This window comes from Tachypleus tridentatus, chromosome 13 (genome assembly GCF_004210375.1).
Source record: "Tachypleus tridentatus isolate NWPU-2018 chromosome 13, ASM421037v1, whole genome shotgun sequence".
NCBI lineage: Eukaryota > Metazoa > Arthropoda > Merostomata > Xiphosura > Limulidae > Tachypleus > Tachypleus tridentatus.
The window spans coordinates 75708378-75736198 of NC_134837.1; the positions used below are offsets into that span (position 1 = coordinate 75708378).

The 27821-nt window shown below is 34.6% G+C and overlaps 1 protein-coding gene across 5 annotated transcripts in view; it reads left to right on the forward strand.

Moving 5' to 3' along the window:
• Window positions 1–27821, forward strand: part of LOC143237197 (uncharacterized) — a 234949-nt gene that overhangs the window by 138727 nt on the left and 68401 nt on the right. The window contains exon 1 of one of the 5 annotated variants that reach the window (XM_076476180.1): window positions 15254–16981. The exons of the other annotated variants lie outside the window; for them this stretch is intronic. Coding sequence (XP_076332295.1) covers window positions 16842–16981 — 140 coding nt within the window. The 5' untranslated portion in view covers window positions 15254–16841. Of the gene's footprint in view, window positions 1–15253; window positions 16982–27821 lie in introns of those variants that run through there. 5 annotated transcript variants of the gene reach the window in all.

Below are 27821 nucleotides of genomic sequence, written 5' to 3' on the forward strand. Positions count from 1 at the left end.
CTATTAGCAAGACCTACGGTCGTTAAATAGAGCATGACCAGACATGACGTACTTGACTTTTACACTACAGGGTGAAGCCCCAAAATCGTTTTGGTATAATGTATTCAGTCTGATATATTAAAAATAAACAAACAGGAAGTAACTAAACTTAGATCTGACTTAAACCATGCATGTGTACATGGGTTTTAATTTTGTACGTTTAAATTTTACACTATTTAGCATTGACAAAGTACTTTGCATTATACTGATATCATTTCTGCAATTGTCACATGAAGAATGGGTGTGGCCAGTTAGTTAAATTGCCAGAAATGCGAATCCAAAGGTTGGCTCGTGTCTAATTATCTTAAAATCGCTTTGGGACCATGGATGTATTGTAAGTCTATTCCCACTACTTGGTCGGGCAAGAGTAGCCAAACGTCTTGGCGATGGGTAATGTTATCTAGTTGTGATCTCCACTCTATAATTTGATAACTAATGATGACTATGCTCATGTAGCCAGCCCTTTTACTTAGCTTTTCAAGAAAATCTTAACCAAGCGAACAAATTTATTCCATAGAATAATGATCAAAGATCCCTAATTACATAACAAAGTTGTTGTAAACATCGAATTTGTACTCTGTTGAAACTAACCAGTACCAGAGATGAAAGTAAATTACATTCACGTTTCTGAAATAAACAATATCTTATAAATCTTAATACGTATATAAAAACTTAAATTGTTGCTGTTACAACTTCTACATAAACGTGGATTTGTAGTCTTTATCGTTGGTCACAATCATCGAGAGCTGTATCAGATGATTCTAAATTAGAAAGTTATTGTTACTACTGGATTGTACTGACTGTTTCTGAAAGGATGGCAAATCTCAGCTTATTTCTTAAAAACATCCTTCAGTTTTGTGGGGTGAAGCCTTTTCTTTACGGTTGTTTTCCATTGTTTATAAATATCCTGATAGTGTTTTGTGTGACTTTACTTAGAAACCCTAACGGTATATTTGACGTTACAAACCTATAATAGAAACGTTCTTGCTACACGGAACTAGAATATGTTCAGAATTTTCTGTATGGTAATTAGTAGAAAGCTAACATTTTTTTGATCTCGGTGCCCTAGGATTTGTGCAGAGTCTTATCAACACGGTGATAAATAGGATGGTAACATGTTCCTGCTACGCAACAGTGATAATTGTATACATTTATATCATCATGGTGATAAATGTGATGACTATGTTTCTGGCTATGTAACTAACAATAGGATTTGTTTAGAATTCTCTCTAACTAGAATAAAGAAAGATAGTAACAGGATCCTCGCTAGGTATTTTGTAGTAGGATTTCTATACAGTCCTGGTTACAGACTAGCGAGTAAAGCATTGACAGATGCCTTTCTACATAGCCAGCAGTAGGATTTCTATACAGTCCTGGTTACAGACTAGCGAGTAAAGCATTAACAGATGTCTTTCTACATAGCCAGCAGTAGGATTTCTATACAGTCCTGGTTACAGACTAGCGAGTAAAGCATTGACAGACGTCTTTCTCCATAGCCAGCAGTAGGATTTCTATACAGTCCTGGTTACAGACTAGCGAGTAAAGCACTGACAGATGTCTTTCTACATAGCCAGCAGTAGGATTTCTATACAGTCCTGGTTACAGACTAGCGAGTAAAGCACTGACAGATGTCTTTCTACATAGCAAGCAGTAGGATTTCTGTAAGAGTCCTAGTTACAGAGTAGCGAGTAGGAAGATTACATATTATCTGCTACTTGTAATTGTGTTTATTGTGTTGTTTTTGTAGCATTTTAGAGACAAACATACTTCTTCAGTCAGCAGAAACCTTGGAACTAAATATCACTTGGATTTCTTTAGGTTAAGAAATAAAACTGCCTGGTTGTAATAAGATCGCATACAACGCTTCAAGATGTGCTGTTTTTATATCCAAATTGTCAGTCGCATATTAGCTACTAGGGTAACAGAACGTGCTTTTCGTTGAAGTAGTTAACAACACGTTATTTTTTTCGGAAATGGGCGATATAGATGGTAATCTGAACACATTGAATGTGTAGTTATTTTGGCTAATGGATACTGAGTGTTTGAGTGGTCAGTGAATGGCGTTATTATGCAGAGATAAACAAAGGTTTAAGCCTTTCTGGCAGTTCAATAAGTGCTTATTTTCTTTCGTAGATTGTCGTTTAATTCAAGAATATGAATTTTCTTCGCACACAAAAGAGCGCATGTTATAGTGTTACAGTGGAGTCTCTTTCAAAATGTGAAGCCTTATGGGCTTTGTGAATCAGTAGTTTGTTTGAAATATTGAAACAAAAAATAAAGTTTGAGAAATATAACATGCATATTATCTTCCTGGTTAAGTAAATTATTTTGATGACTCGAGACGTAATTTTATGTTTCATCAGTTTTAATCGAAGCTTCAAACAGAGAAAATAATCCAGAAACCTTAAAACAATCTAACTTTCAACCAGTTACGGAACGGCTGTGGTCTTTACTTGACAAGATAAGCAGATGCACCTGGTAAGATGTTATTACATTTCAAGTCGACATTTTAAATCTGTCAGTGTGTCAGTGAAACTCGAATTGATTTTTTCAGATATTTCGGTTTATAAACTTAGTCCTGTATCCTATGTACAAGCAAAAATACTCTTTTCCAGTGATGGGAAAGCTTATCTAACAATTTAAATTATTTCATGTTACTTTAAAAAATTTTAATTGTGTTCCACTCTTGGTTTCACTCAGAATCAAATCTCCCAGCTGCGTATATCCCTAACAGCAAAAAATAATTGTTTATTGTTCAGTCTCTTTAAAAGCCGCTCAACAATAACACTCAGCAACTAAACTTTTCCATTATTTAAGTTACGTCACACTTTGAAACGTGTACAACGGTGTGATTAATTCCTCATAATTCACTGTAAAATATTCTGCTTGCGAAATAAGAAATTCCATCAACAATATTCATGCCTGTTCTACTGTCATTTCGAAAGTGAATGTTAAGCTTTGTCTGCGTGCACAGATTTTTAAACAGGAGACAGACGAACGCTCTAATAGAGAGCACAGTTCGCAATACATATATATACATATAAGATAACTATTTTACTTTCGAGAAAGAACATGATTGCATAACATTTTAAGCTAATTGATAAGAAGTCAGTGAAATTATATTATTATTAATTTTTAGAGAAAGTTTCACAGATCAGTACGTATTACGGTCTGGCATCAACAACTACTACCTGCATAGTCCCCCCTCTTCCCACAGCACAGTTAAGAGCATTAGACCAGTATGTAAGCTTATTTGTAGTACATCAGCGAAATGCACATGACACCATTCTACAGGGTGACCCTACATTTTTATTTTCAGAATCCTTTTGATATCGGATAAGACAAACATCTGCAGTACACACATTTTAAGCTAGTTTGTACAAACCATTCAAGATACATTCGATATGTCTGTGTTATCTAACAATAATGGCCTGGCATGGCCAGGTGGTTAAGACACTCGACTAGTAATCTGAGGGTCGCGGGTTCGAATCCCCGTCACACCAAACATGCTCGCCCTTTCAGCCGTGGAGGCATTATAACGTGACAGTCAATCCCACTTTCGTTGGTTAAAGAGTAGCCCAAGATGGGTGGTGGTGACTAGCTGCTTTCCCTCTTGTCTTACACCGCTAAATTAGGAACGGCTAGCGCAGATAGCCCTCGAGTAGCTTTAACGCGAAATTCAAAACAAACAAACAAATCAAATCTAATAACGAAATATCGCCACTTTTAAATGTTTTACTTTTATGATAATAAAAAATCTATTTTAACATATTCTAATAGTTGTGCTGGTAGGTGGCGAAGAACTCTGGTCAAAAAACGTTATAAGCAATTCGTCTGTAGACATTCAGTGACAACAGAAAATAAACTAGAAATTTTTCAAACGTCGTATTGACAATTGAAGACAATCGACCTTTTTTTTTAAGTACTATTTACACATCAAGTTGCTCGTAAGTCCATGACTGTTGGTTATAAGGTCTCTGATAACACACAACTTACACATAAAAAAATGGAAACGCAATTACTATCAATATTGTGTATAATTCTAGTAATTACTACTAGGAAAATTTTATTTAGCTTTTAGTCAGTTTATTAAACTTTGTCATAACACACGAAAAGATAAAATTACTCATTATGATAGTGTATTTGTAACGGTTTAAAATAACACGCAGCATCAACCAAAGGTAGAAAACAACAATTCATTAAGCTGTAACAATATTTGGAACAAAATTTACACTGACCAAAAACACAGTTAATAAACATGTTCCAGGCCAGGACTTACAGTTAATAAACATGTGCCAGGCCAGGACTTAATACTAGGGTTAATGAACAATGAAGCAAAATATTAATTATTTCAAATAACGGAATCAGGATAGAGAATCAGAAAAAAAACTATTACCAAAAAGCAACACAATATTCTTAAACAAGGACTCGTACCCTGTATATACCTAGGTAACGAAACAAGGACTTATGCACGCGCATTTTAGAGCCACTTTTGCGTATAAGAGTAAAGGTTAGATTTCCACTCTTTGATTTGAGTACCCCAAGAGTGATTGGTAATATTGACTAGCATGGTTTCTGTCTTTTTTTTTTCAGTTTAGGATCAGGGACGCTCAGACCATGTAGCTCTCTGTCTCTTTGCACGATCAGTTCAAAGTTCTGTGTTTCATTTTGTCACCAGATGTCAGTCATAATGCTACCTTGATGTTTTCAACCACCTTTTGTTCTCCATGATAAAAATACTTGAAGTAATTAGCCATCGGAAAACCACCAGAAATCCAATAAGCTTTCAACTAACTAAACTCTTAGTAACATATTAGAAATTGGTGTTAACTGCATCAAACTAGTGGATAACCACTCCAGTTTTGTTTTGTTTTTTAATGTTTATATCGATTGGTTTTTGAACGCATTGAAAGCAGTGTATTTAAATGGAGAAGCGAAAAAAAAATAGCAGGATAAAAACCCGGCTGTGAAGCTTGACAGAGATAGTACTCTTATAATGTCTGCATTAAGTTAAATTAGAAGAAATTAAAAGGTGAAGAAACCACCTGGAATTTATTAAACAGTAATCTAGTTCTGAACTAAAGAAACATGGACGCTTTCAACTCTGCTCCAAAAATGTGAGAAACGCCAAAGCAACGTGCCAAGTAACTTACTACACAAATATATGAAAATCGTAATATCTTGTTGACGGAATCAGGAGGTATGCCCAGTTTCATTGCATTTGTCATGTGGGGCGGATAGGGTTGTTCTGGATTAACCTTGTATTTGAGTTCTAATTCTATTGCTGATTTGATCTGTGTGTATGTTTTTAGTCCCTTGTAGAATAATGAAGGCTCGCTTCGAAATATTGGGTGGTAGTACATCTGTGGCTCTGTGTCACTGTGATTAACACGTGCAAGTCGTTTTTTATGAAGTTCGATGAATCGTCTCCGAGTTGCATCAGAATAACTATTGCTTCCATCACAATATTCTAAATAATTCCTAATTACTTATTGCTAGACATAAGTTAAATATTATACGTCCTTGTACACGCTTCTTAGTACGGATCACATAATTAACCGATATACCTCCTCTGATTAAAGCTAACAGCATTACACCGATAAACCTTGTCCGTGGATTATAACTTACTACTGTTTAAGTGTTTTATAAATTACGGTAAATTATCATTACTTGAACTGTAATTATTCCTAACTGCTTATTGTTAATTTAAACGGGTTTCAACCGCTGTGCCATTATACGTTGTGTACAGCAGCTTGTTTATCAACTATAGAGTTTTTGAGATTAACTGTCGTGGATTACTCCACAAAGCTTCACTATCACTTGCGAGTAAGACTTGGCACCTGTTAAAATTGTATGCATGGAACATGTTAAGGCAAATTTAATGCTGCATTCACTACCCACTAGGCCGTTTTATATGTTACGTTCCATCTTCAGACGTAAAATGTGTATGTATTGATGTAATTCATGGTGTCACTGATGTGTCGTAACTAACTGTAATACCTCCACATTCACTGTTCGTGTGCCTTATTTTGGTTATAAATGTATTTCGAATGCTCGTTAAAAGATCCACTAGTTCGTTTTGTATGAAATTAAACCATTTTAAACTATGGATGTTTTTCATATTAATAAACAAAAAATGTTCTTTGATCTGCTTATGGATAAACTCTAAGTATGTGCGGGAGGGAAGGGAAGATTTTACCAGTGCTTAGTCTGTGAATTCGAAGATTCGTGGTTTGCAGTTCGTGGGTGGGTGCAGTTTAGTTTTGCCACAGACAGAGAAACAACTCTAATAATTTCTATTCTCCAACTTTCAAAGGAAGCTAAGCAAAATTTCATTTATCTTGTAATCCTACACTGGACAATAAAATATACAGAAACCTTTGTTTCCCTCTGTTAATATCTTTTTTTTTTTTAATATATTTCGTCTCGTACGAGAATGAATTGCATGCAGTATTACACAGACAGGCAGCAAGCTGTTATGGACGTCTGTAAAAGCCACACCAGCTGCTTCCACGATATTTATTGTTAAACCGAACATGAATTTATTAACCAGAATCGGATCTGAAAATGGATTTATTAACCGGAAACGTGATCATGAATTTGTTAATTTTAAAAGCAAGTAAAAGCTATAACACTGTGCACGTGAGCTATGAACGAGCGTTTAAACATGAATTTACTTCCAATGAAAACGACCATTACTGCTAATATTAAAATGAGAACAACTGCCGTGAGCCAGGGGAACTGTAAAGAATACAATAGGTTGTGGTAGAACGTTTAAACCAGTGATGCTACACAGATATTAGTTTACTGAATGAGTTGTTTCAGAAGAGAATGGCGCAGAAAGAAACACAATAATGCAACTTCTGAAATCTACGATATATAATATTGCTTTGAATACCACTCTTCCTACACATTTCTCTTTGTCTCAGTTCATCATAAACTCCTTTATATCGTTCCTGTCTTTCTCTCCGTTTTCATACACCACTTCAGTTGTACCTCCACATCCAGTTTTGTACACAGAGACGTTAATCACTCGTCTCTCGGCTCTCTTCACAGCCAGCGACGTAGAATTAAACTGTTGAGTTGACAGGAAATGAAAAAATACAACCAGAGTGGGGAGCTACTCTTATAGGCGATAATCAAAAATTAGCAGTGGAGGAGTCTGTGTGTGAACTTTTTTTGTGACAGCGACACAGCAATGAATTCTTCAGCATTAACTGGAAACATCCTGAAGCCACAAACGAAAATATTTTGGTCATTAGAAGACGATTGTTTTTTAAATATCTGCTTGTTTGTAGTTAAGTACAAAGCTACAAAATGGGCTATCTGTGCTCTGTTCACCGCGGATATCGAAACCGGATTATAGCGACATAAATCCAAAGACATCTTGCTGTGTCACTGGGAGATTGTATAAGGCATATTTTTAAATCGTATATAATTGATACGTTCTCTAGCTTTTTATACGACGTTTACAAGAACATTTTTGAGTTATTTCGTAAAGAAGAAATATTGCTAACAATTTCGTATGATTTGTGTTTGGAAAAACATCGTACATTTCTTTTTTATGAGTGCTTTGAATGGTATTTGTTTGATTTACTGTGAAAATCGTTAACTTTAAGGAAGCTCTGCTGGTACTTCTTTTATTAGACGTGTAAAGTTTCCAGTAATGTTTCTTAGCTTTTATTATATGTTTCAATGTTTTATATTTGTTTATGCAACTTGCTTTTGTTATTTTTCTGATTATTCTCTTTTACAGTCTTTTTATCGATTATATAATTAAAATTTCGTATTACATTTTATTTATATAAACTAAACAATGACGAGCGATAATCTATTGTCTTTCAATTTTAGTTCCAGCGGTAACTATTAAATTTCCTATTGTATTGTTGGTGTAGTGTTGTTAATTTTACAGATAATTTAAGTATGCAGCATTAAAATTGAAGAAAACGACTTAATATTTAAAAATAACCAATATACTTAAAACATCAATATTAATTTTTGTGTGGTAACTTTGAAATATATGCACTAGAGGGCGATACCTGCTACGTATTCTTTTCTTTTTGGTTTTCTGGCTCTTTTCATTCACTCCCGTAAGGTATGTTAATTATTTTACACGTTACGCCGTTCTCGTCAAATTTGCACTACAGTAGCACAGCAGTATGCTGGGGACTTAACGGTAGAAACTGGGCTATGATACCCGTGGTGGGTAGAGAACAGATAGCCCATTATGTAGCTTTGTGCTCAACTACAAACACAGCAACAAACTCATCAAATCTGTTTTTATTTTATAATATAATAAAATATTTGTTATATTGTATGATTTCAGCTGAATAACAACTGTCGTTAAAGTAAGTTTAAATGTATACATGCAGCTCTGAATGCAAGTTTCTACAATGTTAATTTTAAAAGCCTCTTTGTGATTCTCTTATAACTTTTCCCAAGTCTGCACAAAGTCTGGGCATAGCTGCCCTTAATTTTAAACAAATAGGCTTAAAGAAATGTAGCTATTTAATTGCACCTGATGTTTTCCACTAATGGAATAGTGGTATATATGATATAGTGGTATAGTGCACTCACGGCTCCCAAATACGGCAGAGTGCATTTTTTTGATCAAGTGGTTACGAACCATGAACCCTGGGAATCACAGTGCGGGTGTGCTGATTACTATGGAGAAAATTTTAAACAATCATTTTATTATAGGCCATTTACAACGACTATGATAAGTAATGTCATACGTATGATCTGTACAGTGTTAATTTAATTAATTGTGAGTGCGGTTTGATATAACAACTTATTAAATATTAATTTTACTTCAATACACTCTGCAGTAAAAAAAAAAATCGAGATTTTTAAGTGTTTCACGCGTGATATTTATGTTGCGAGATGTATGTGACTATATAAAAGTAACTGACGTCTAGGGCAGTATTTATTCTCCATTAAACAGAGAATTATGGTTATAGACTACCTCACTGGATAAAAATATTTATGATGTGGTTTTGCTTTTCATAGAAACATCTGTGTACATGAATTATAATGAAATGTCTTGCTCGCGTAGTTCACAGTTCGTTAACACATTCTAAATAGTACATTTATTAAATTAAGTATACAAAAAATGTAAATTTTTGTCAAATAAACAAATAATATAAACTACTTGTGAGAACCTAGAGTATAAAAGAATTGTAACCGTAAATGAATTTTTAGAGTAGCAAATGAATGCGTAAGTTATGATTATGTTTAAAGTTTGTCTTTGTCTTGGTACGAAGAACAACTGCATTGTCGAAAACTGGGATTTCAAAATAACAATGAAGATTCTTTTGGACAATAGATTTTAGCAAATTGGGAAATAAATGCAGGATGTCAAAAGCAGGTACCACAAATAAATGAATTTGAGCACAAAACAAAGTTAATTACTTATATTGCAGAAATTACTTGAAATCTAAACAACAACAAAAAAGTGGGGTTCTAGTAATTGGTAGAAAACAAAAATCACACAGACTGGTAGACAATAAATAAGTTAATTTGTTAATCGCAATGCTACATAATAAACTGTTTAAACTGTACCGTCACAGGCGCAGCCCGGCATTGCCAGGTGCATAAGGCACTTGACTCGTAATCCAAGGGTCGCGGGTTCAAATCTCCGTCACACCAAACATGCTCGCCCTTTCAGGCGTTAGGGCGTTATAATGTCCCGGTCAATCCCACTATTCGTTGGTAAAAGAGTAACCAAAGATTTGGTGGTTGGTGGTGATGACTAGCTGCCTTCTCTCTAGTGTTACACTGCAATATTAGGGACGACTAGCGCAGATAGTCCTCGTGTAGCTTTGCGCGAAATTCAAAACAAACCACACCATCACGGTCGAACCATCATTATAAGCCTTCAGACTTACCCGCTCAGCCACAAATAAAACTTGCCACCCTTGTGGCACAGTGGCATATCTTCGGACTTATTCTGCTAGAAACCTGGTTCCGATACCCGTGATGGGCAGAGCACAGATAACTCTTTATGTATCTTTGTACATAATAACAAACCAAACAAACATGTAACACTCGCTGTTCCTACAATACAACGAAGGAACTTGCATTAGTTTCTATCGGACATTATAGGAGTTAGATGAAGTCTGGCAGTGTGTGTAGAAGGCTGTCTGAAGTTAATTCTTTCATGTTAATGGATGTGTCTACCGGGACATTCACTGAGCTGTGTTCAATATGTCTTCTGGGAATGTCATTTTGCTGTTTCAAAAGTGGCTCTGTATCAGATTCAAAAACTCTGATGGCCTAGATATTATTTAAAATGTGGGTATTTGTGGAGTATCTAAAATATAACAAACTAGTGTTTCTTTAGCGTGATTTCTATAGAATAATGCTTTATTTGTTGGTTAGTTCTTTGGATGATTATTTTTCGTACAAATTTACGTTTTTAGCTCTAGACCACCGTGATCATCGCTAGTACTGTTACTGACGTCATAGTTAACAAACCTAATCCAATAAAAGGAAACAAAACATAAAAACGATGAACCTTTTGATAAATCTCAAAATATCTATAAATCGTAGATGGCAGCACCTTCGTATAAAATTGTATGGAGTAAATGTTGGTTTTAATGGCATAAGTCATCATAACACTACCGACCAAACTTTTTTTTTTTTTTTATTAAACGTATAAAAGATTGTTCGGTAATCGTCGCAGCATTCTTTCAGTGCTAATGATAACTTGAAGTAAGTTCATAATGTAAATAGCTTTAGCTTGGGATTCATACATAAACCCGAAGCCTATTTTTTTCTGTATGGCTGTTATCAGGACCTATAGTTACTTCATTATGTTTGTCTGTCTAGCTTTGAACTCTTCTTTCGCCTTGAACTGAATAAAGTCATTCTTTCAAACTTCGAGATCTTGCTTGAAATACTTCTTGTTCATGTTTCGCTTCACATAAAGTAGGAGAAGAATCTGTCCACTATTCCAGTTCATTAGTTTTAACGATAACCATCAGTATTACGTCACGGCAGGAGTCCACAGGGTCTCTCTCTCTCTCTCTTCTTCATTTCACTTAAATTACCATCGAGTAAAGTCTTGGTCGCATAAAGAGAGAGAAGGCAAATATGCCAACTCTGCAATCAGTAATGACTGTAACAATGTTCACGTTCTGACATAAACTTTGTTTGGAATTGTAATCAACAACGAAAAAAAAATTCGATAAAAATCACATTCGTTCAAAATAGCCAGTTTCATTAGTCACGTGCGAGTATCGAAAGCTAACGCTACTAAAAGAGTAGACATGTGCGAAAACTCACGTGGTAACTGATCCCTTCCACCCATCTCCGCTCCATCAACATGTGTTGGTCTGTGTAACCGAATTATATTGAAAACACGTTTGTTTAATACAATACAGCGAAAGTAAAAGAAAGAAAGACATGTATTTTTACTTCTGTTGCCTGTATTTATACATACGTGTGATGTAAACATATCCAAAAGTACGTCGTGGGTTGTAATAAATTTCGTTGTACTGATGAGGGATTATTGACAGGAAGAGATGTCATCTGTTTCTTGGATATAGAAGCAAGAAAAAATCCTGTATAATATATATTTCTAAACCCCAATTACATTAATTGTTAAATGATTTCGATCTGCTGTTGAAACCGTCGCCATGTGCGAAATTGAATGGTAGCTGGTAAACTCTGGCATTTTGAAATTTACGTCAACTCTAAGACACAAATATATACTTCTAAACCCAGAATATTCATGAATCTCATTCATATATCACAGTCTTTGTTTATTTGTTAGTTTTTTTTAATTTGCAGAAAATTTTAGTTGGGTCTGTTTTTACTTTGTTGTTCTTGGCCGTGTTGTATTAAGGAAAACGTTTCAAACAATGCGAAGGCTGTAATCTCTACTAGATTTATTTCATTGATATAAAATAGGTCAAAATCTCTAAGTTCTTAAGTTACACAAAACAGCGATAAAAATATTTTAACATTTTAACACGTGTGTTCGTGGATCAGGAAATTTATTTGCTCGAGTTTTGAAGATTGTGCCGCCCTCTGCCGAACGTAAACAGGCCTCTCCTGCATTTCATTAATTGTTTATAGCCTGGTAGGGTTTGTAGCTTACAGTGATGTATATATATTTGAAAAACGGGGTCTTTAGTTATTTGTAGATTCACAGGTTTTATTTATATATACTCTCATCATATTCTCCTTCAAACCTTATTTCGAGATTTAGATTGTTTTAAAATACGGAGTGAGTATTTGTAGGGTATGGTGTGTGTGTTGTTGAATAACAAAATGTGTAATATTATATAGTACAGTTATTACGCACAAAGCTACACAAAGGCTACTTGTGCTCTGTCTGCTCTCCACAGGTATCGAAACTTGTTTCTAGCGGTATAAGTCCGCAAACATACCACTGAGTACAGAGACAGTGGTGAAGCAAATACTGGAAGAATAGAAAACCATTATGCATTATGAAAAATATAAGATATAACATGTAATGCTGTAGAGTAGAGTAGAGGAACTGTCTCGTTAGAGTATAAAAATCATTACATGTTGTAGAGTAGAGTAGAGGAACTGTATCGTTAGAGTATACAAATCATTACATGTTGTAGAGTAGAGTAGAGGAACTGTCTCGTTAGAGTATACAAATCATTACATGTTGTACAGTAGAGTAGAGTAGAGGAACTGTCTCGTTAGAGTATACAAATCATTACATGTTGTACAGTAGAGTAGAGTAAAGGTCAGATTTTGTAGGGTAGATTAATGATAATAAATATGATATTGGGTCATTTTCAATCAACTTTTCTTTATGGTTAAGAAATATACTAAGTGTAATGTTTCAGAATATAGTGTATGAATAATCTTGCAAGTGAAGTTTGAGCCATAACAACGTGAAAGAAGGACACTCGTTTGATCTCTAGTTTTGTGCTGCTTAAGTTTATAAAATATTTGCTCCTCGGAAAGAGAATACATGGACAGTAGAATTTGTCTGAACAGAAACCACGAACATAAATTTCTATAATTTTCAAGGCGTGTCTAATTTGTACTTAAAGCGCGCCATGCCTTAGAAATGTATCGTAAAATTTATTATATTTAAAGTTAGGTTAAAGAAAGTTTTGTAAACTATGACTTCCTTAAAACTGTGAGGCTCTAAAATTAGATTAGTAGTTACTTTCGCCCCCAGACGTATTGCATTTGGGTCTATATATATGTGTATTTTTTTGGGGGGAAGGAGGGGTAAATGGACTCGATCCACAGAACCTCAGTCTCACATCAGTCCGGCACAATAATTAATGGACTATAATTGGCCCTTAAATTGATGAAAATTCCGACACACTATCGTATTTGTTATTACATTCGAGATAACGAAAAATATGTTACATACTATTATTTCTTAACTTTCAAAACTCACCAGAACACTTGTTTTTAACAGAAATAAGTGAGTTTCGTAAATCTTTTAATTTGTAACAGTATTTGGGGAAAATATAGTATATTTTGTATGTTTTAGAGTAAATTGTGAGTTCTGATGTATTGTTAGCCAGTAACAAGTAATCACTGGTTTCCGCACTTGCCTAGTTCGATATTTTTAAAATACTGAAATTAAAACTCTTTAAAATGTCACGATAATTCTTCTGTTGACATTAAAATACTTGTACAGCTCTCTACTTCGAATGCAGTAATAGAAATCATCTCAAAAATTTTCGAAATAGACTTCATCAGAACCTACGTAGACGCGCAATTCTTTTGTCATGGACAATAGTAATGCCTCCCATTTTTGTAACTTGTTGCCTTACCTTTACCCTAAAGATCACAACAAAGTCTAATTTGAAAGAACTGTTTTGACTTTTAAAAGTAGGGTATGGAAATGTTCAAACGTTGAAGCTTGCATGCACTGTGATATGCTTGTGATTAGTCGTGTGAGAGAAATAAGCACGTATACGTGCAGTGATAGTTATGTAAACATGGACATTTATAGTAACAGAAATACAAAAGGACAGGTATAGTGACATAAATATGAACACGTGTAGTGGACACAACTTTGTGAACAGACAGGTTTTATAACTGTTATCATTGCTGTTCAAAGGGACTGAAAACATGCTTGGAATTACAAGTTTCTTAGAATTTCTGTTAAAGTTTGCAAATTTCGTTTGATTGAAGTTGTATTTATGCACTAAACGAGATAATAATGTGATTATACGTCAAGTTGTATGATTACTAAAACTTCCTCAGAATGATTCGTTTACTGGGTAACAACACATTCCTATTTCAAGAAGTACGCGATCCATAAATTGTAGTAACATTACTCACGGATAGACAAATCGAGTTTACAGTGGAAGATATGGAAAACATCGTTCTTTTTTAAAAGTCGATAATTTTTCTCTTCGTTCCGCCTCTAAACTTTTAATGTGGTGAGTTAAGTACTGCTTAGATATCAAGCCTTAAACATGAGTTTTTTTAGCTTTTCATCACCATCTAGGCCTCAAACTTTCAAAATGGTGAGCTATTTCAAATATTCACCACAACCTAGACCTCAGACCTTCAAGTTGATGAGCTATTTTAAATTTTTTATTATCGTCTTGGCCTCAAGCCTTCGAGATGACGTGTTATTTTAATTTTTTAGTTTACTTCCGGGCCTTGAGCCTTCTAGGCAATGTGTTGTTTTAGCTTTCTAATTATCGTCCTGGCCTCGAGCTTTCCTGATGATGTGTTGTATTAACATTTTCATTAACTTCCGGGCCTCAAAGCTTCTAGGCGATGTGTTGTAGCTTTTTTTAATTATCGTCCAGGCCTCACGTCTTCAGGGTAGTATCTTGTTCCAGATTTTTTATTGCAATCTAACATTAGCCACTCGTAACAATGTACTGAAGTAGATGAAATCGTCTGCTTATTCAGCTTGGCAAAGTGCCAAGCTGAACAGGTGTATCTAGCGTTTTTAATATCACTGACTTGAGACTGTAATTGCTATTGGATCTGTCTATCTTATGTGGTGGGGAAAGATGGGGTAAGGAGACAACCCCAAAAAACTGAAGGTTTGAATATGCACGTGAAGGTAGTAAAACTTCATGGTTGTGTTGTGTTCCACTCAAACACTACTGACCAGCTTTAACTGGATACCAGTCCTATTTTAAAGTACCTGTTTAAGGGTAGGTATGTGTGTTCGAGTTACTGCCTTAGGTCAGGTAGAGTAGGCCTCATCTACTCATTTTGAGCTGTCGGCAGGGGTTTCCGCGTGGCAGCGCCCACGGGACGAGACAAGCTTTTTAAGTCAGACGCGATACCCGCGTCAGGTGTAAGAAAGCTCGTACAGAATTCCTAAACCAACTGCAAAGAGCAGTGACCACTAGAGTTAATCGTTGGAACTGTGTGTGTGTGTGTATATAAGACCAGTGTGTGTATGTGTGTGAGAGAGAGAGAGAGAGAGACTTATGAAGTGACTGCTATTACTTTAGGCGACTATACAGAGCTTTATCTTTACACTTGCGAGCAATCGTCGTCCTTATAAATATTACAAACGACGCGCTAAATGGAACATCAGAAAGCAGCGGCACCTAACCAACCAGAACTGAGAATGTGTTTCTTAGTCTTTTGGAATGATAGCACGTGCGATAAAGATCATTGCTATCATGTGATTTTAGTTCAACGTGTTACTAATTATTTGCTATTTAAACATCGAATATCCTTAGTTTTTTATCACGTGCCAGTGAAAGTAAGAAATTAACAATTAATCATCCACGTGAAATTGTGTAAGATCACGTAAAAACTGTTAATGACTGCATTAGTCTGTCAGAGTGTTTTGTTGGGATGGTTTGAAAGTAAAAAGTTCCTACGTGAAGATGTGGTCTGACATGCTAGTACTTTGGATAAGTAATAAAACCACTGGGCTGTCTTTCAAACAAAGAACCCAATTTGTAGAATGTTTCTCTCTAAATGCGTCACTGTGTTTTGTGTTATTAAAGCGTGTTTTCTCAAGTTCTAATATTGAAGTGAATATTCCACCTAATTCGCTATTGTTACTAACTTGAAGACACTTCAGACAACAAGCGGTAAAGGAAGTGACTGTTCCATCACTGTTATTACTAAGTTGAAAAGACTTCAGACAACGAACTGTAAAGGAAGTGGCTGTTTCATCGCTGTTGTTACTAAGTTGAAGACACTTCAGACAACGAACCGTAAAGGAAGTGGTTGTTTCATCGCTGTTGTTACTAAGTTGAAGACACTTCAGACAACGAACCGTAAAGGAAGTGGTTGTTTCATCGCTGTTGTTACTAAGTTGAAGAGACTTCAGACAACGAACCGTAAAGGAAGTGGTTGTTCTGTTAGCAACATAAAGTTTCGCCTAGCGTCTTGTTTTGCCAGCTAATTTTAAGGAAATTGAGAATTGACTGTATAAAAATCTGTAAACTGTTTTCCGCTGGTGTTTCTACGTTAAATGTGTTCGTAAATTACCTAATGAATCGGTTTAAGGTGAGTAATTATTTGTCCACTCAGGGAATTGAACAAGGTTTTTATTTATCCAGAGGTTTAGTTCTGTTAACGACATTCAACAAGTAAAGGAACAAGAAATCCCAATCTGGAGAAAATACATTATTTAAATTGGGGTTCTTCGGATAAAAATGAAATTTCCAAACAAATTGATTCATCATAAAAAACTGCTTAATGTAGGAATAAGGATCAACTTGTAGCATGTACTTCGTCCACAAGTACCCCGAATAAAGATCAACTTCTAGCAGGTACTTCGTCCACAAGTACCCCGAATAAAGATTAACTTTTAGCAGGTACTTCGTTCGCAAGTACCCCCCACACAACTTTGTGTAAATATGGCGGATACTAAGAAACCGGATGTGCTGGTGTGCAGACAGTGGTGGAAAGTATGTTGGCTCTACGGTGACCAGTACAAAATTTACAGAGAATTATACAGCCGAAAACAAACCACCGTTAAAGTTCATAAAGCCAATGCGTAAGTATAATGTATTGAAAATATTCTTATTGTATCGGTCGTATACACGAGCCTAGTGTAAGTAGTTAGCGATTTGGCCGTTTGTTGACCGTTAAAAGTTATGGGGTTATTCGTTATACAACAAGAGTTATACATTCAATCTGAGATGTGTAAATTTTCAAATGATTATTTAAACACGTCTCACTATTTTACGTTCTGGAAATTAAGTTAGTTGATTTATCAACTTGATACACAGGGACTTTCATAAATAATGAATAGCTTAGGTAAGAATGTTGAAAGTAAAATGTGATATAACGTTCTTATATTTGACAACTTTAAGTAAATATATAAAGTAGTTGCGTGTTACTTACGGTACTAGTGGAAAATCCTGAACCGCAACGACTTAGGCTGTGTGTTATTTAGTTTGATATATGATAATTGGCTTTAAGCTTTGTCATTTCTCTGTTCAATTGAAAAACATACTGTCTGGCCGCCTGGATATGTATCGAATTTCAGGCCCGGCATGGCCAGGTTGGTTAAGGCACCCAACTCGTAATCTGAAGGTCACGGATTCGAATCCCCGTCACACCAAACACGATTGTCCTTTCAGCCGTGGGTACGTTATAATGCGACATTCAATTCCACTGTTCGTTGGTAAAAGAGTAGTCAAAGAGTTGGCGGTGGGTGGTGATGACTAGCTGCCTTCCCTGTAGTCTTACACTACTAAATTAGGGACGGCTAGCGCAGATAGCCCTCGAGCAGCTTTGCGCGAAATTCAAAAACCAATATAACGAATGTTAAATACATCAGAATATTTAATTTTGGAAACGGAAGAATTACTTAGAATTAAAATGTGAACTATGTTAGCGTCGGCGCTGCTCAATGTAATATTGTATGTTAGTACAACCAGTGTCATATGGTTGTTTGTTGCCCTAGGAAGGCTCCGGTAAGACTCTCGCAAATAAACATATTTTAACGTTAATGTGATTTAACATACAACTTAAAGTAATTTTTTATGTTTTTACAATCGTAAAAAAATTCTTAATGTTATTTCCCCCACACCAGCGTTTTAGTGGCAAAGCTACGGCACATAACACTAAAACCTTAGGAACTATAATTGTGCTGGTTGTAAGAACACATTAGTAAACTAAACACTTATATATCACTAGTTCACCCGAACTTTTATTAAAACTCCATTGTTTGATTCATGAAATATTATTGTAGTAATATAGCATACGTTTTTGTGGCTTATAAATCCACCAAGAGAAACTTTCGATATATTTTAATATGCTGCTTGTACAGGACTTAATAGAAGAATGCTAGCCTCGAAAGTGTGTGTTTTCTTATAGCAAAGCCACATTAGGCTATCTGCTGTGAACACCGAATGGAATCGAACCCCTGATTTATAACTTCGAAAGAATTTAGATACGTAACTGTTAATCATTGGTCAAATAGGTGTTTGTTTTCGGCGCAGATGGGTTTTTTTCTTTGGAAGGGGAGTGTTTTATCTTGAACTTCTCAAAAAGAAGAAACTCTACCCAACGGTCTTTGGCAACATCATGTTGGAATACCCAACCTCCTGTATTATTATTTCACATAAAGTATGGTTATCCAGTTTTAGGTTGCCAGTGTATGATGACAAACTTACATAACGAGATAAGATAGTGTGATTTAGCTTGCGTGACTGTATTAGTACATCGGTATGACAAGTGACAAGTATAGAGACAGTTAAGATTTTTTTCCCCCCTATCGATCAGGAGGAGTAAAAAAATTCTTAACTGTCTCCATGTTAACTTCTGTTTGATGTCACTTACAAACACGGATACCACAAAGGTGGTAAACAGTGGCTGAATGCAATAAATTAATATCGCATGGTGTTAATATCCAACTCGTAGAAACAAACGTTTAAAATCCTATTTTATTTTTTTTAGTGCGTTCCGTTATATCATAACCCGAACTTCTTTCTTCTTCTTTATGAAGAAAAACCAGAGAATAGATGAAAAGCTAGAAGTGTATGTTGAAAAATCGGGTTTCCACTCAACATATTTTGAGGACAGTTTTTTTTTTTTTAACCATTTCAAATATTACAGCTTACGTTTCTCATGTCATGAATATGGTAACAAACACTTAAATATTACAGATAGTGGTTTACAGTAAGACTGGATCACGTCTTAGACCTGTTGAAAATCATTTACCATTTTTTATTAATTTAAATTTGAGCTGAATGTGATCCTCAGTTGCCCAAAAAATTTGCTCCACATATTGAATAAGTTATAAGAGTGACAGCACATCACACTTTGATCAGGCAAGAGTGGTCTAAGAATTGGTACTGTTGACTATTTGACAGACCTCTAGTCTGTCAGTCCAAAATTAGAGACGTCTATTAGCAGATATCCTTTTATCTTTGCGCTAACATTCTGTAACAACCTATGTATTTAATGTTCATATTTTGTTTTCTTGTATTTCGTAATCAATACGTATGTAAGTACTCTTTGATATATGACAGCTCGAAGTTTCATGATGACAGAATCAGTGGTCCATGACGTTACTGTTGTCATCAAGTAAGGACGAACAAATTATATTTACGATTTCTGGCTCGGTAATCCGATATACCACATGCTGGACTGGCTAATAATCAGTTCTAATCAAAATATCATCGGGTTTTCCTCACGACTAACATTGAAAACGAACTTATTTTCTGTACAATTACAGGTTATTTGTCCTTATACCGTAGTCTGTGATCAGTTTTATATAGCCAACCTTGATCAGTGTTGCGTAGTATTCATTTACTGAGTTAATTTTAGTTGTGATTATGTAGGTATCTTGATGTGATTTAGAGGTTTAATAGAAGGACAACTTCCAGTCCTATAATAACCGTCTGTATGTATTCTTAACCTTTTTGAAACCACAACTGAAGAACATTCGAAACAGTTGGATAACTTATTTATTTTCAGTCATATCAGTAAACGTTGGCGAAAAACCTTCGAATAAAGATTTATTTGATCAGCATACCGCTCATAAAAATCTTCTGAAGTTAAGCGATTTACCAGTTCAAATATTCTTAAGGACAGAATAAACTATCTGGGAAACTGATGACAGAAAAATAAATCGCTTTCGTTCAACTAGGAAAACTGACGACTGTTCTGATTCAATCAAGAAAAATGATCAACACTGAAAAAGAGATCGCTTGGCTTTAGTTATAAAAACCGACCACAGAGGGAGAAATCGCATGTGGGGTTACCATTAATTAAGAAAATCGACGATAGGGAAAGTTTTTTTTTGTGAGGCATTGGGTTAAAAATAATAAATAAGGTTTTAAATGCATTCTGTCCACCGCGGGATTGCGAAACCACGTTTTTAGTGTTGGTAGTCAGCATATTTAACCGCTCACCCACTGGAGGAAGAAATTGCATTTGGTGTAGTTTTATAAACCATAATATAACGGAAAAATGAAGTATTTCCCAGGGGCATGTGAGAGTTTAGCATTCTAAAAAAAAAAGTATTATTAATTATGAGTCTCCCAGAACATTTTTCTTATTATTATATAAGAATAGATACGAAAATCATCGCTGTAACCTAGACACCAACTAAATGTTTGACGTCATGGTTGTGTTTTATCTCCAATGTGTGTATTATGTGTGTTCTTCCAGTCAATTACAAGTTGTTTTTATTTGTGTTATTTTTGCTGAATTTAAATAAGGCATTAGGTACAACTATTGATGATTCCGCCGTTAAGTAGCGCAGTCGTAATATTCTTTATTCATTTATTTATGAAATTCTCATAAATGTTCATCTTTTATTATCCACACTTTAAGATACGATACTTTACATTCAGTCTTCGTTTATCTTAGTAAACCAGGTTTCGATGTGCCAGCCAGCTCAGCAGTCTTTTGCCGATGTTAGTTGTTTTTTTTTCTCTTAAGTTTGTAGTTATTTAAATTATTGTATTTTATTATGGTTACAGGGGATTTTCCCTCCAACTTATTATCGGTTTATGCTAATAAATGGGTTGTTATAAGTTATCTCATGTGGAATAATTTTCTTTCTACACTCTTCTTGATTGCTTTAAACAATATCAATGAAATTTTATATTCAAGTTTGTTTGTTTTTTGTCTGTGCTAAACGTCTGATTATATGTGTGTGTGTGTAGTTTGGTTGTAATTCGTTGGTTTCGCTTTGCTTGTGAATGTCGAGTTTTTGAAACCTTGTGAATTATTTAATTTCAAATCCTGTAACTTAACAACTCGCCTCATTCTCAGTTAATCAGAAATTCTAAAGTCGGAAGAAGAGAATCTTTTTAAGAAAACTCCAAACGATGTTGTTAATAATTCTTTTTTTTTTTTTTTTAGTATTGCTATACCCAGTGGCAGATTTTGAATACGACAATATATTTCAAGAAATTACTTTTTTTTTCTAATAAAAACAAAATACTTTAGGATCTGTGTTTTAATCAAAAATACCCTGGTAGTTAAAAACAAAATTACGTTTTCATTTTTTGTAGGATTCCAATTATAGCTAGTTTTCTCGGTTTCTTTCAAGACCGAGTGCAGCTTATTAAAAGTACGTGTACCGCTGTGGGAGACTGATGCCTTTCTAACTGGCTTTGTGAGTTTGAGAGATTCGTCTAACGTTTATCTCGACTATGAACATTAAATAAACAAACCTTTTCTTAGAATGATTCTCCGTCATTACCAATTGGTTCCAAGCTCCCATCCTACTTTGTAATGTAATATTAGATGTAAGAATGCAATGTAGGTTCGTCCTGTGACAGCTGATTATTGTACATTGTTCATGATTATTACTTCAGTCGTCTAGATAGACATCTTAATTTCATTTATATTCTTTGTATATAGACTAAAAAAGCCGAGAGCTCTCGGTATGTTAGCTCGACCTTTTATAGCCCGAAACTTACTCTGACATGCAGCCGAGGGTAAAAATGTATAATTATCAACATCGGTTATTCGTCTTCTAGAAAGCAAGGTTTACACAACAGAATTTAAAGTCGAAAATCGTTTGTTTTGTTGTTGTTGTTAGTTTGTGTATTTTTTCTTCAAAATTCTAAAGAAAACGTATCTCATTTTTCTGTTTTAAAATCATATCAACTATAAGGACCAGTTGAATAAAAAATAAGTTTCCATCTTTGTTGCTAGATCTTTCGTATTGCCTGCCATCTAGTGGCGAATCGTTGATATTTTACTTCATTTTCTAGTTTTTTAGTTGGTCTATAGATTAGCACAATAACCGTAAGTAAACAATGCCCACGTGCTTGACATCTTCTGATTGGATATCGGTTTCAAAATTCCGAGTGAACGTGAATGGAAATATCATGATATATTTATGTATTTCACAAATTATTCTCGAGCAAGAGTGTGGAAGAGGGAAAGTCGGCGGTTTTGATAAGTTATCCAGAGTTATGAAAAAAAGGCCTAAAAAATAGGTCGTGTTACCACGAGCTATATACAAAAAATAAAAGCATAATAGCTCGAGACATTCTCACTTTATATATGTTTCTATGTGTAGTGTATGTGCTGCACTCCTTTACTTGAATTTAGCCTGTGTGAAAGTGCAGTATTAAAAATAATAATACGGTTATCGACAGTATTTAACCACGTGACTTTCACCGTATTGCTTTGTATAAATACTTCACCCATACTAGCTAGTTAAACTTAATGTTATAAAATGAATATAACTGTACAGGAAATATCTTTTAATTAAAGACTCATGGATGCTATATTTATTTTGTATTGTATGTTTCAGGATATTCATAAATTACATTTATTTTGGCAAAATGTTTTTAAGTTTTATTTGCAACACACAATTTCATGTGACGAGCGAAATCCTCCATAAACATGAGACTCAATACCGGGAAGTGTTTAAAGTTAGCCTATCAAAAGTACCCGTCCCCAGTGACGGGAAAGTTTATTCTATCAATTTAAATTATTTCATGGTCTTTAAAAAGTTAATTGTGATGATCTCTTGGTTTCACTCAGAGACAAAACTCTGAACTATCTATATCGCTCATCGCGAAAAGTAATTGAGTATTTCAGTCGTTAAGAAAGCCACTCAACAATAACATGTGGTAAAATTACATTTTTGTTATTTAAATTACGTAACATTTTTAAATATAAATAATCATGTAATTAATTTCTAATTTGCTTGAGAAACAAAATTTCTCATCAACATTATTCATTCTTTGATAGATTGTGTAGGCAGAGTATTCATGATGAAACTTTGTAGAATGGACGGTAACTCCCTGTTGTGGAGACACAATTGTAGAGGACGACGTTTCGAAAGTCTTCCGCCTTTCGTCTTCAAGCATCATCCTTTACACTCGTATTTTCACAACAGACAGTTGCCGCCCATTCTACGAAGTTTCAACAATATTTATGCCTGTTCTACTGTCATTTCAAAAGTGAATGTTGAGCTTTGTTGGCGTGCACAGCTTTTTAAACGGGAAACAGACGAACGCTCGGACAGGCACCACGATTTGCAATGTATAAAATAGTTTATCTAATTTTGATTATATCATTTAACTGTTTGTCGACACTCTGATATTGCAACAAGCTCCTACCTTGAAAAACAGGTTTCTAAAATTGGTTTTCATGGTTTAGGGCTGAACATTGCGTCGTTGCTGTTCCAGTGATGGGTTCTTCAGGAGCTTATTGATTGTTGTTCTACCTTCATCTTTTTTCCAATGGGTCAGTGGTATGTCTATGGGCGTGCAGCGCTAAATTCGAGGTTCGATTCCTCGAGATGTAGAGGGGTAAAAAGATCCTTTGTGCAGATATACGCTAAAACATCCTTGATAAACCCAAGTCTTTCTATTACTGCGCCCTGTGGTGTTTGAACGGTAGGTTTAAGAGCTTATGACGTTTAATATCGGAGTTCGATGTCCACACTGGGCACAGCGCAGAAACACTTGTATAGCTAGCTGTCAATGCCGTTCAAGGTCGTACCAGACTTTACCTTTCTTATACTTTAGTTACTGCTTACTGTTAAGATCCACGAAACTTTGTTTTGGTAAAGAGAGTTTCGGAGAATAATATATCGGAATATGGCACTAAAATCCACAAAGTTATTCGAGTATACTAAATTTTACTACGCAAACATAAAAGAAAGTAGCCTAAACCGCATTGGTGGATGATTTTTGATTTGTTTAATTATAATAATTTATTACTTTCATACAAATACATTGTACATCGCAGCACGGATGGATTACAGTTCATCGGTGCTTCTGACACTGTACAGCTGTACATTCAAGACCTGGACCTATCTGTCCGTGCTCAGAGATTCTGTTATACATAGTGGCGTGATTAGTATACCTCAATGGACATAGTTGTGTACACGCAACTATTGGTTCAGCTGCCGTGTTGCCACTAGTCACAGACACTGTTACACTAGCCTATCTATCACGTGCTCAGTAAGAATGTTCTCGAACGTATTTGTTTACTGCTCGTGGAATTATAAGGCAATGTGGATAAGTAGTTCAGTTCAGTTTAAGAAAGCCTTTCTTTCGCATGTGACTTTACAAATACGATTACAGGAAAAAACTTTATATTTCTTTTGCAGCCATTTATTTTGACTTAGTCGCTTAGGTCCATTAAGTTTGTTCGATGGACCGCTTTCTGTCCTCTTTTTGACATTATTATGACGTCATAAAGTTTTGAAGTCTGTGAAAGTTGTTATAGAGACTGCTTATATTATATTTCAGTAGTTACAAGTTGTTAGAGTTTGTAGATTTTTATATCAAAACGAATTTGAAACCAAAAAAAAAAGAAAATATTTTTTCAATCGTATTTTTTTAAATTATGGAATTATAAAGTTGCCTAAAAGTATAAACGTTTGAACTTACACTAAATTTTAGCTTGATAAAGCAAATAAAACAAAAACACAAACGTGTAGTGTTTGTTAAATTTTGTTTTACATCTATAAAAACTAGTTTATCACTAAAAACGATTTACCTGATTAAATTTAAAGTACGCTCTACGGTTTTTGAAAATAAAAAAAACTTATTTTATGTTTAAGAATATTAATTTACAGCTATGACATAATGTTACCTCAAAGTACGGTTAAAATGCATAACTTTTGAAAGGTTATTATTAGAGTTAGGCCTATGGACCTTATACAATTACGACCTGAATATGTTGAGCTGTGAAAGACTTGGTCACGCACGCTTTAGAGACAAGGATGGCAAAAACAAACACTAGGGTGTTTTTGTAAACTTTAAACAATATATAATTAAACTATTTTACCGTCTTCTACAATTACTTAAAATCTACTCTTTCAGTTTTTTTTTTCCCCACAGGATAATTTAACTTTGTCGTACGTGACAAGACCGAATTTATTTAAATAACTGCTCATGTTCGGTGCCATGAGTGTGTATTATGCGTGTCCTATGGTTCGTGTATGTATAACCCAATTTTCCTTAAAATAAAATTATGGTTGGTTATCTTAGGCTTAGGAAGGACAATTGTACATCAACTCCAATGTTTGTGTAAATCATAAGCGCCCGATAACCAATTGTTAAGAGGCGTGTACTTCAATGAAACGTAAATTTTTATGTATTATATAGGTCTTCTGGCACGCTGCTAAGTTAACCTGTTATGGATAGCCGAAGTGTCGTGATAGTTTGCTAATAACATTCATTCTACTGTTACAAAACACGAGATGAAATCGTTTATCTTTCATTCAAATTTCACGTGGAATTTACTTCAAAATCAATACCAATCGTAATTAGTTATATTTTGTTACCGAAGTTCATGTTATACATTTTCTCAGTAAAGTTTATAGTTTGAATATTTTTATTTCTAACAAATATCAAGTTCATTCTGAACAAGTAGTCTTCATATCTTGCGTTTTTCTTATTGGTTTAAAACTAGTTAATCAAAGTTACTACTTTACATTAAACCTATCTCTCTCTACCATTCTGGCTAGTCTGTAGCCACATTAACCACGTTACATTAATCATCTCTCTCTATCTCTCTACCATTCTGGCTAGCCTGTAGCCATATTAACCACTTTACATTAATCATCTCTCTTTCTCTCTCACTACCATTCTAGCTAGTCTGTAGCCACATTAACCACTTTACATTAATCACCTCTCTCTCTCTACTGCAGTGTGCATTCGTTACTAGTTGCTACCTTACTGACAACTCTAGCGTACAATTAATTCATTTATAACTCCTGATGTGTAGTTGTTTGCACAATGCGATCACTTAGGTATAGATCTAGTTAAAATCTCAATTTTAACATAACAGCAAAATAAAAGAGTCAATCTAATTATATTACTGCTTTATATTATTAGAACATTCATTCAAGTCTTCATAAACTCAGGTTATGATCCTCACATCGGACACAACACCAAAACTGACAATTCTGTAAAATGAGAAACTATATTTTTCCACCCTAATGATCAATTCTATTTATAGCAGTCTCTCTTATTATCATTGGAATTTTCAATTTTAATGGACTAAATGAGCAGACAAATGTCCTCTAGGGTTTAAGTATAGTTGTCTTAATTTTTGAAAAGAAAGCACTCGAAACTGGATAATGGAATTGACTCTCACTCTTATAAAGCACCCACAGCTGAAATAATAGAGCGTACTCAGCAATATCGCGGCGCGAACCTTGGGCCTTTCCATACGTGGTCACGCAGGTAAAGCACTATCTATGCCTAGCCTCAGTTTTACCATAAATAAATTTGAATATTTATTTAAATTGGTATACTTGTTTAGACGTCTGACAAATCTGATATATGAGAATTTTTAGAATACGTAATTTTAAAAGAAATATGTAAATCGTTACATAGACAAATGGGGGTGTGGTGAACTTATAATTTAGTTTTATTACTCCAAATACTGCTATGTAGTAGACGTGTGTACTGAATTCCTACCTGAAAAATAGACACAGTTGTCGGGTTTCAAATAAAACAAATAGAACATCCACAAGTTTTTACTGTGCAATGTTGTGTATTTCACTATCCAGTCACAAGGATAAGAACTACGAAAATTGTTTTACAATATAAATATTTTTATTGTGATTTTTTAGTTTTACTTCAGTATTTTTTATAGTTTTATTCAAAGTTTTTCTTTAGTCCTTAAACCATAATAATGTTTTTAAAGGTGCTTAAGAGGCTCGTTAAATATCTATACCGTTTATTATATTGAAGTGTTTTCGCACAGGTTGTTACTAGTAGGATGCATTTTAATAACTTACAACAAGTTAATAGTAACATTCACTATACACAGACAACAACAACGACAACAAAACACAAGGAAAACTTGTCAAAACAAAGAAATAAATGTAGGGATGGCTAGTATAAGTCCTTCAAAAACAATGTAAACAAGATAGAAGTGATGGTATTTCCATCATCCCTACATAACAGCAAAATAAAGAATTAAAATATAGCAATATATGCAATCACAATCGAGTTTAATTTACCCTATTTTTGTCAGTTAATATATATTAACAGCACAGACAAACAGTGTAATAGAATATATTCTATTACACTGTTTGTCTGTGCTGTTGTGTAGGAATGATGCAAATGCCATCTCTACAATCATGTTTCCATTGTTTTTGAAGGATTGTGTCAGGTGCTAATGTTTTCAAAATAATATATTAGAAACTAATTAAACCTTGTGTACAACAAATTCTTTACACTACTGAGAAAGAACACAAGCATTTCATAAACTATATAATTCCCTTCTGCTTGATAAAAGCCCATTTAAACCTGTTCAACTACTTTAAATTGTCAGTTGACAAGTTGAACAACCTTCTCCTATTTCTATCGCACTCGTATTCTGTACATAATTCACTTACAATTGTGGCATGAATTACCCGCTTTTCCAAAACTCGTTTAATC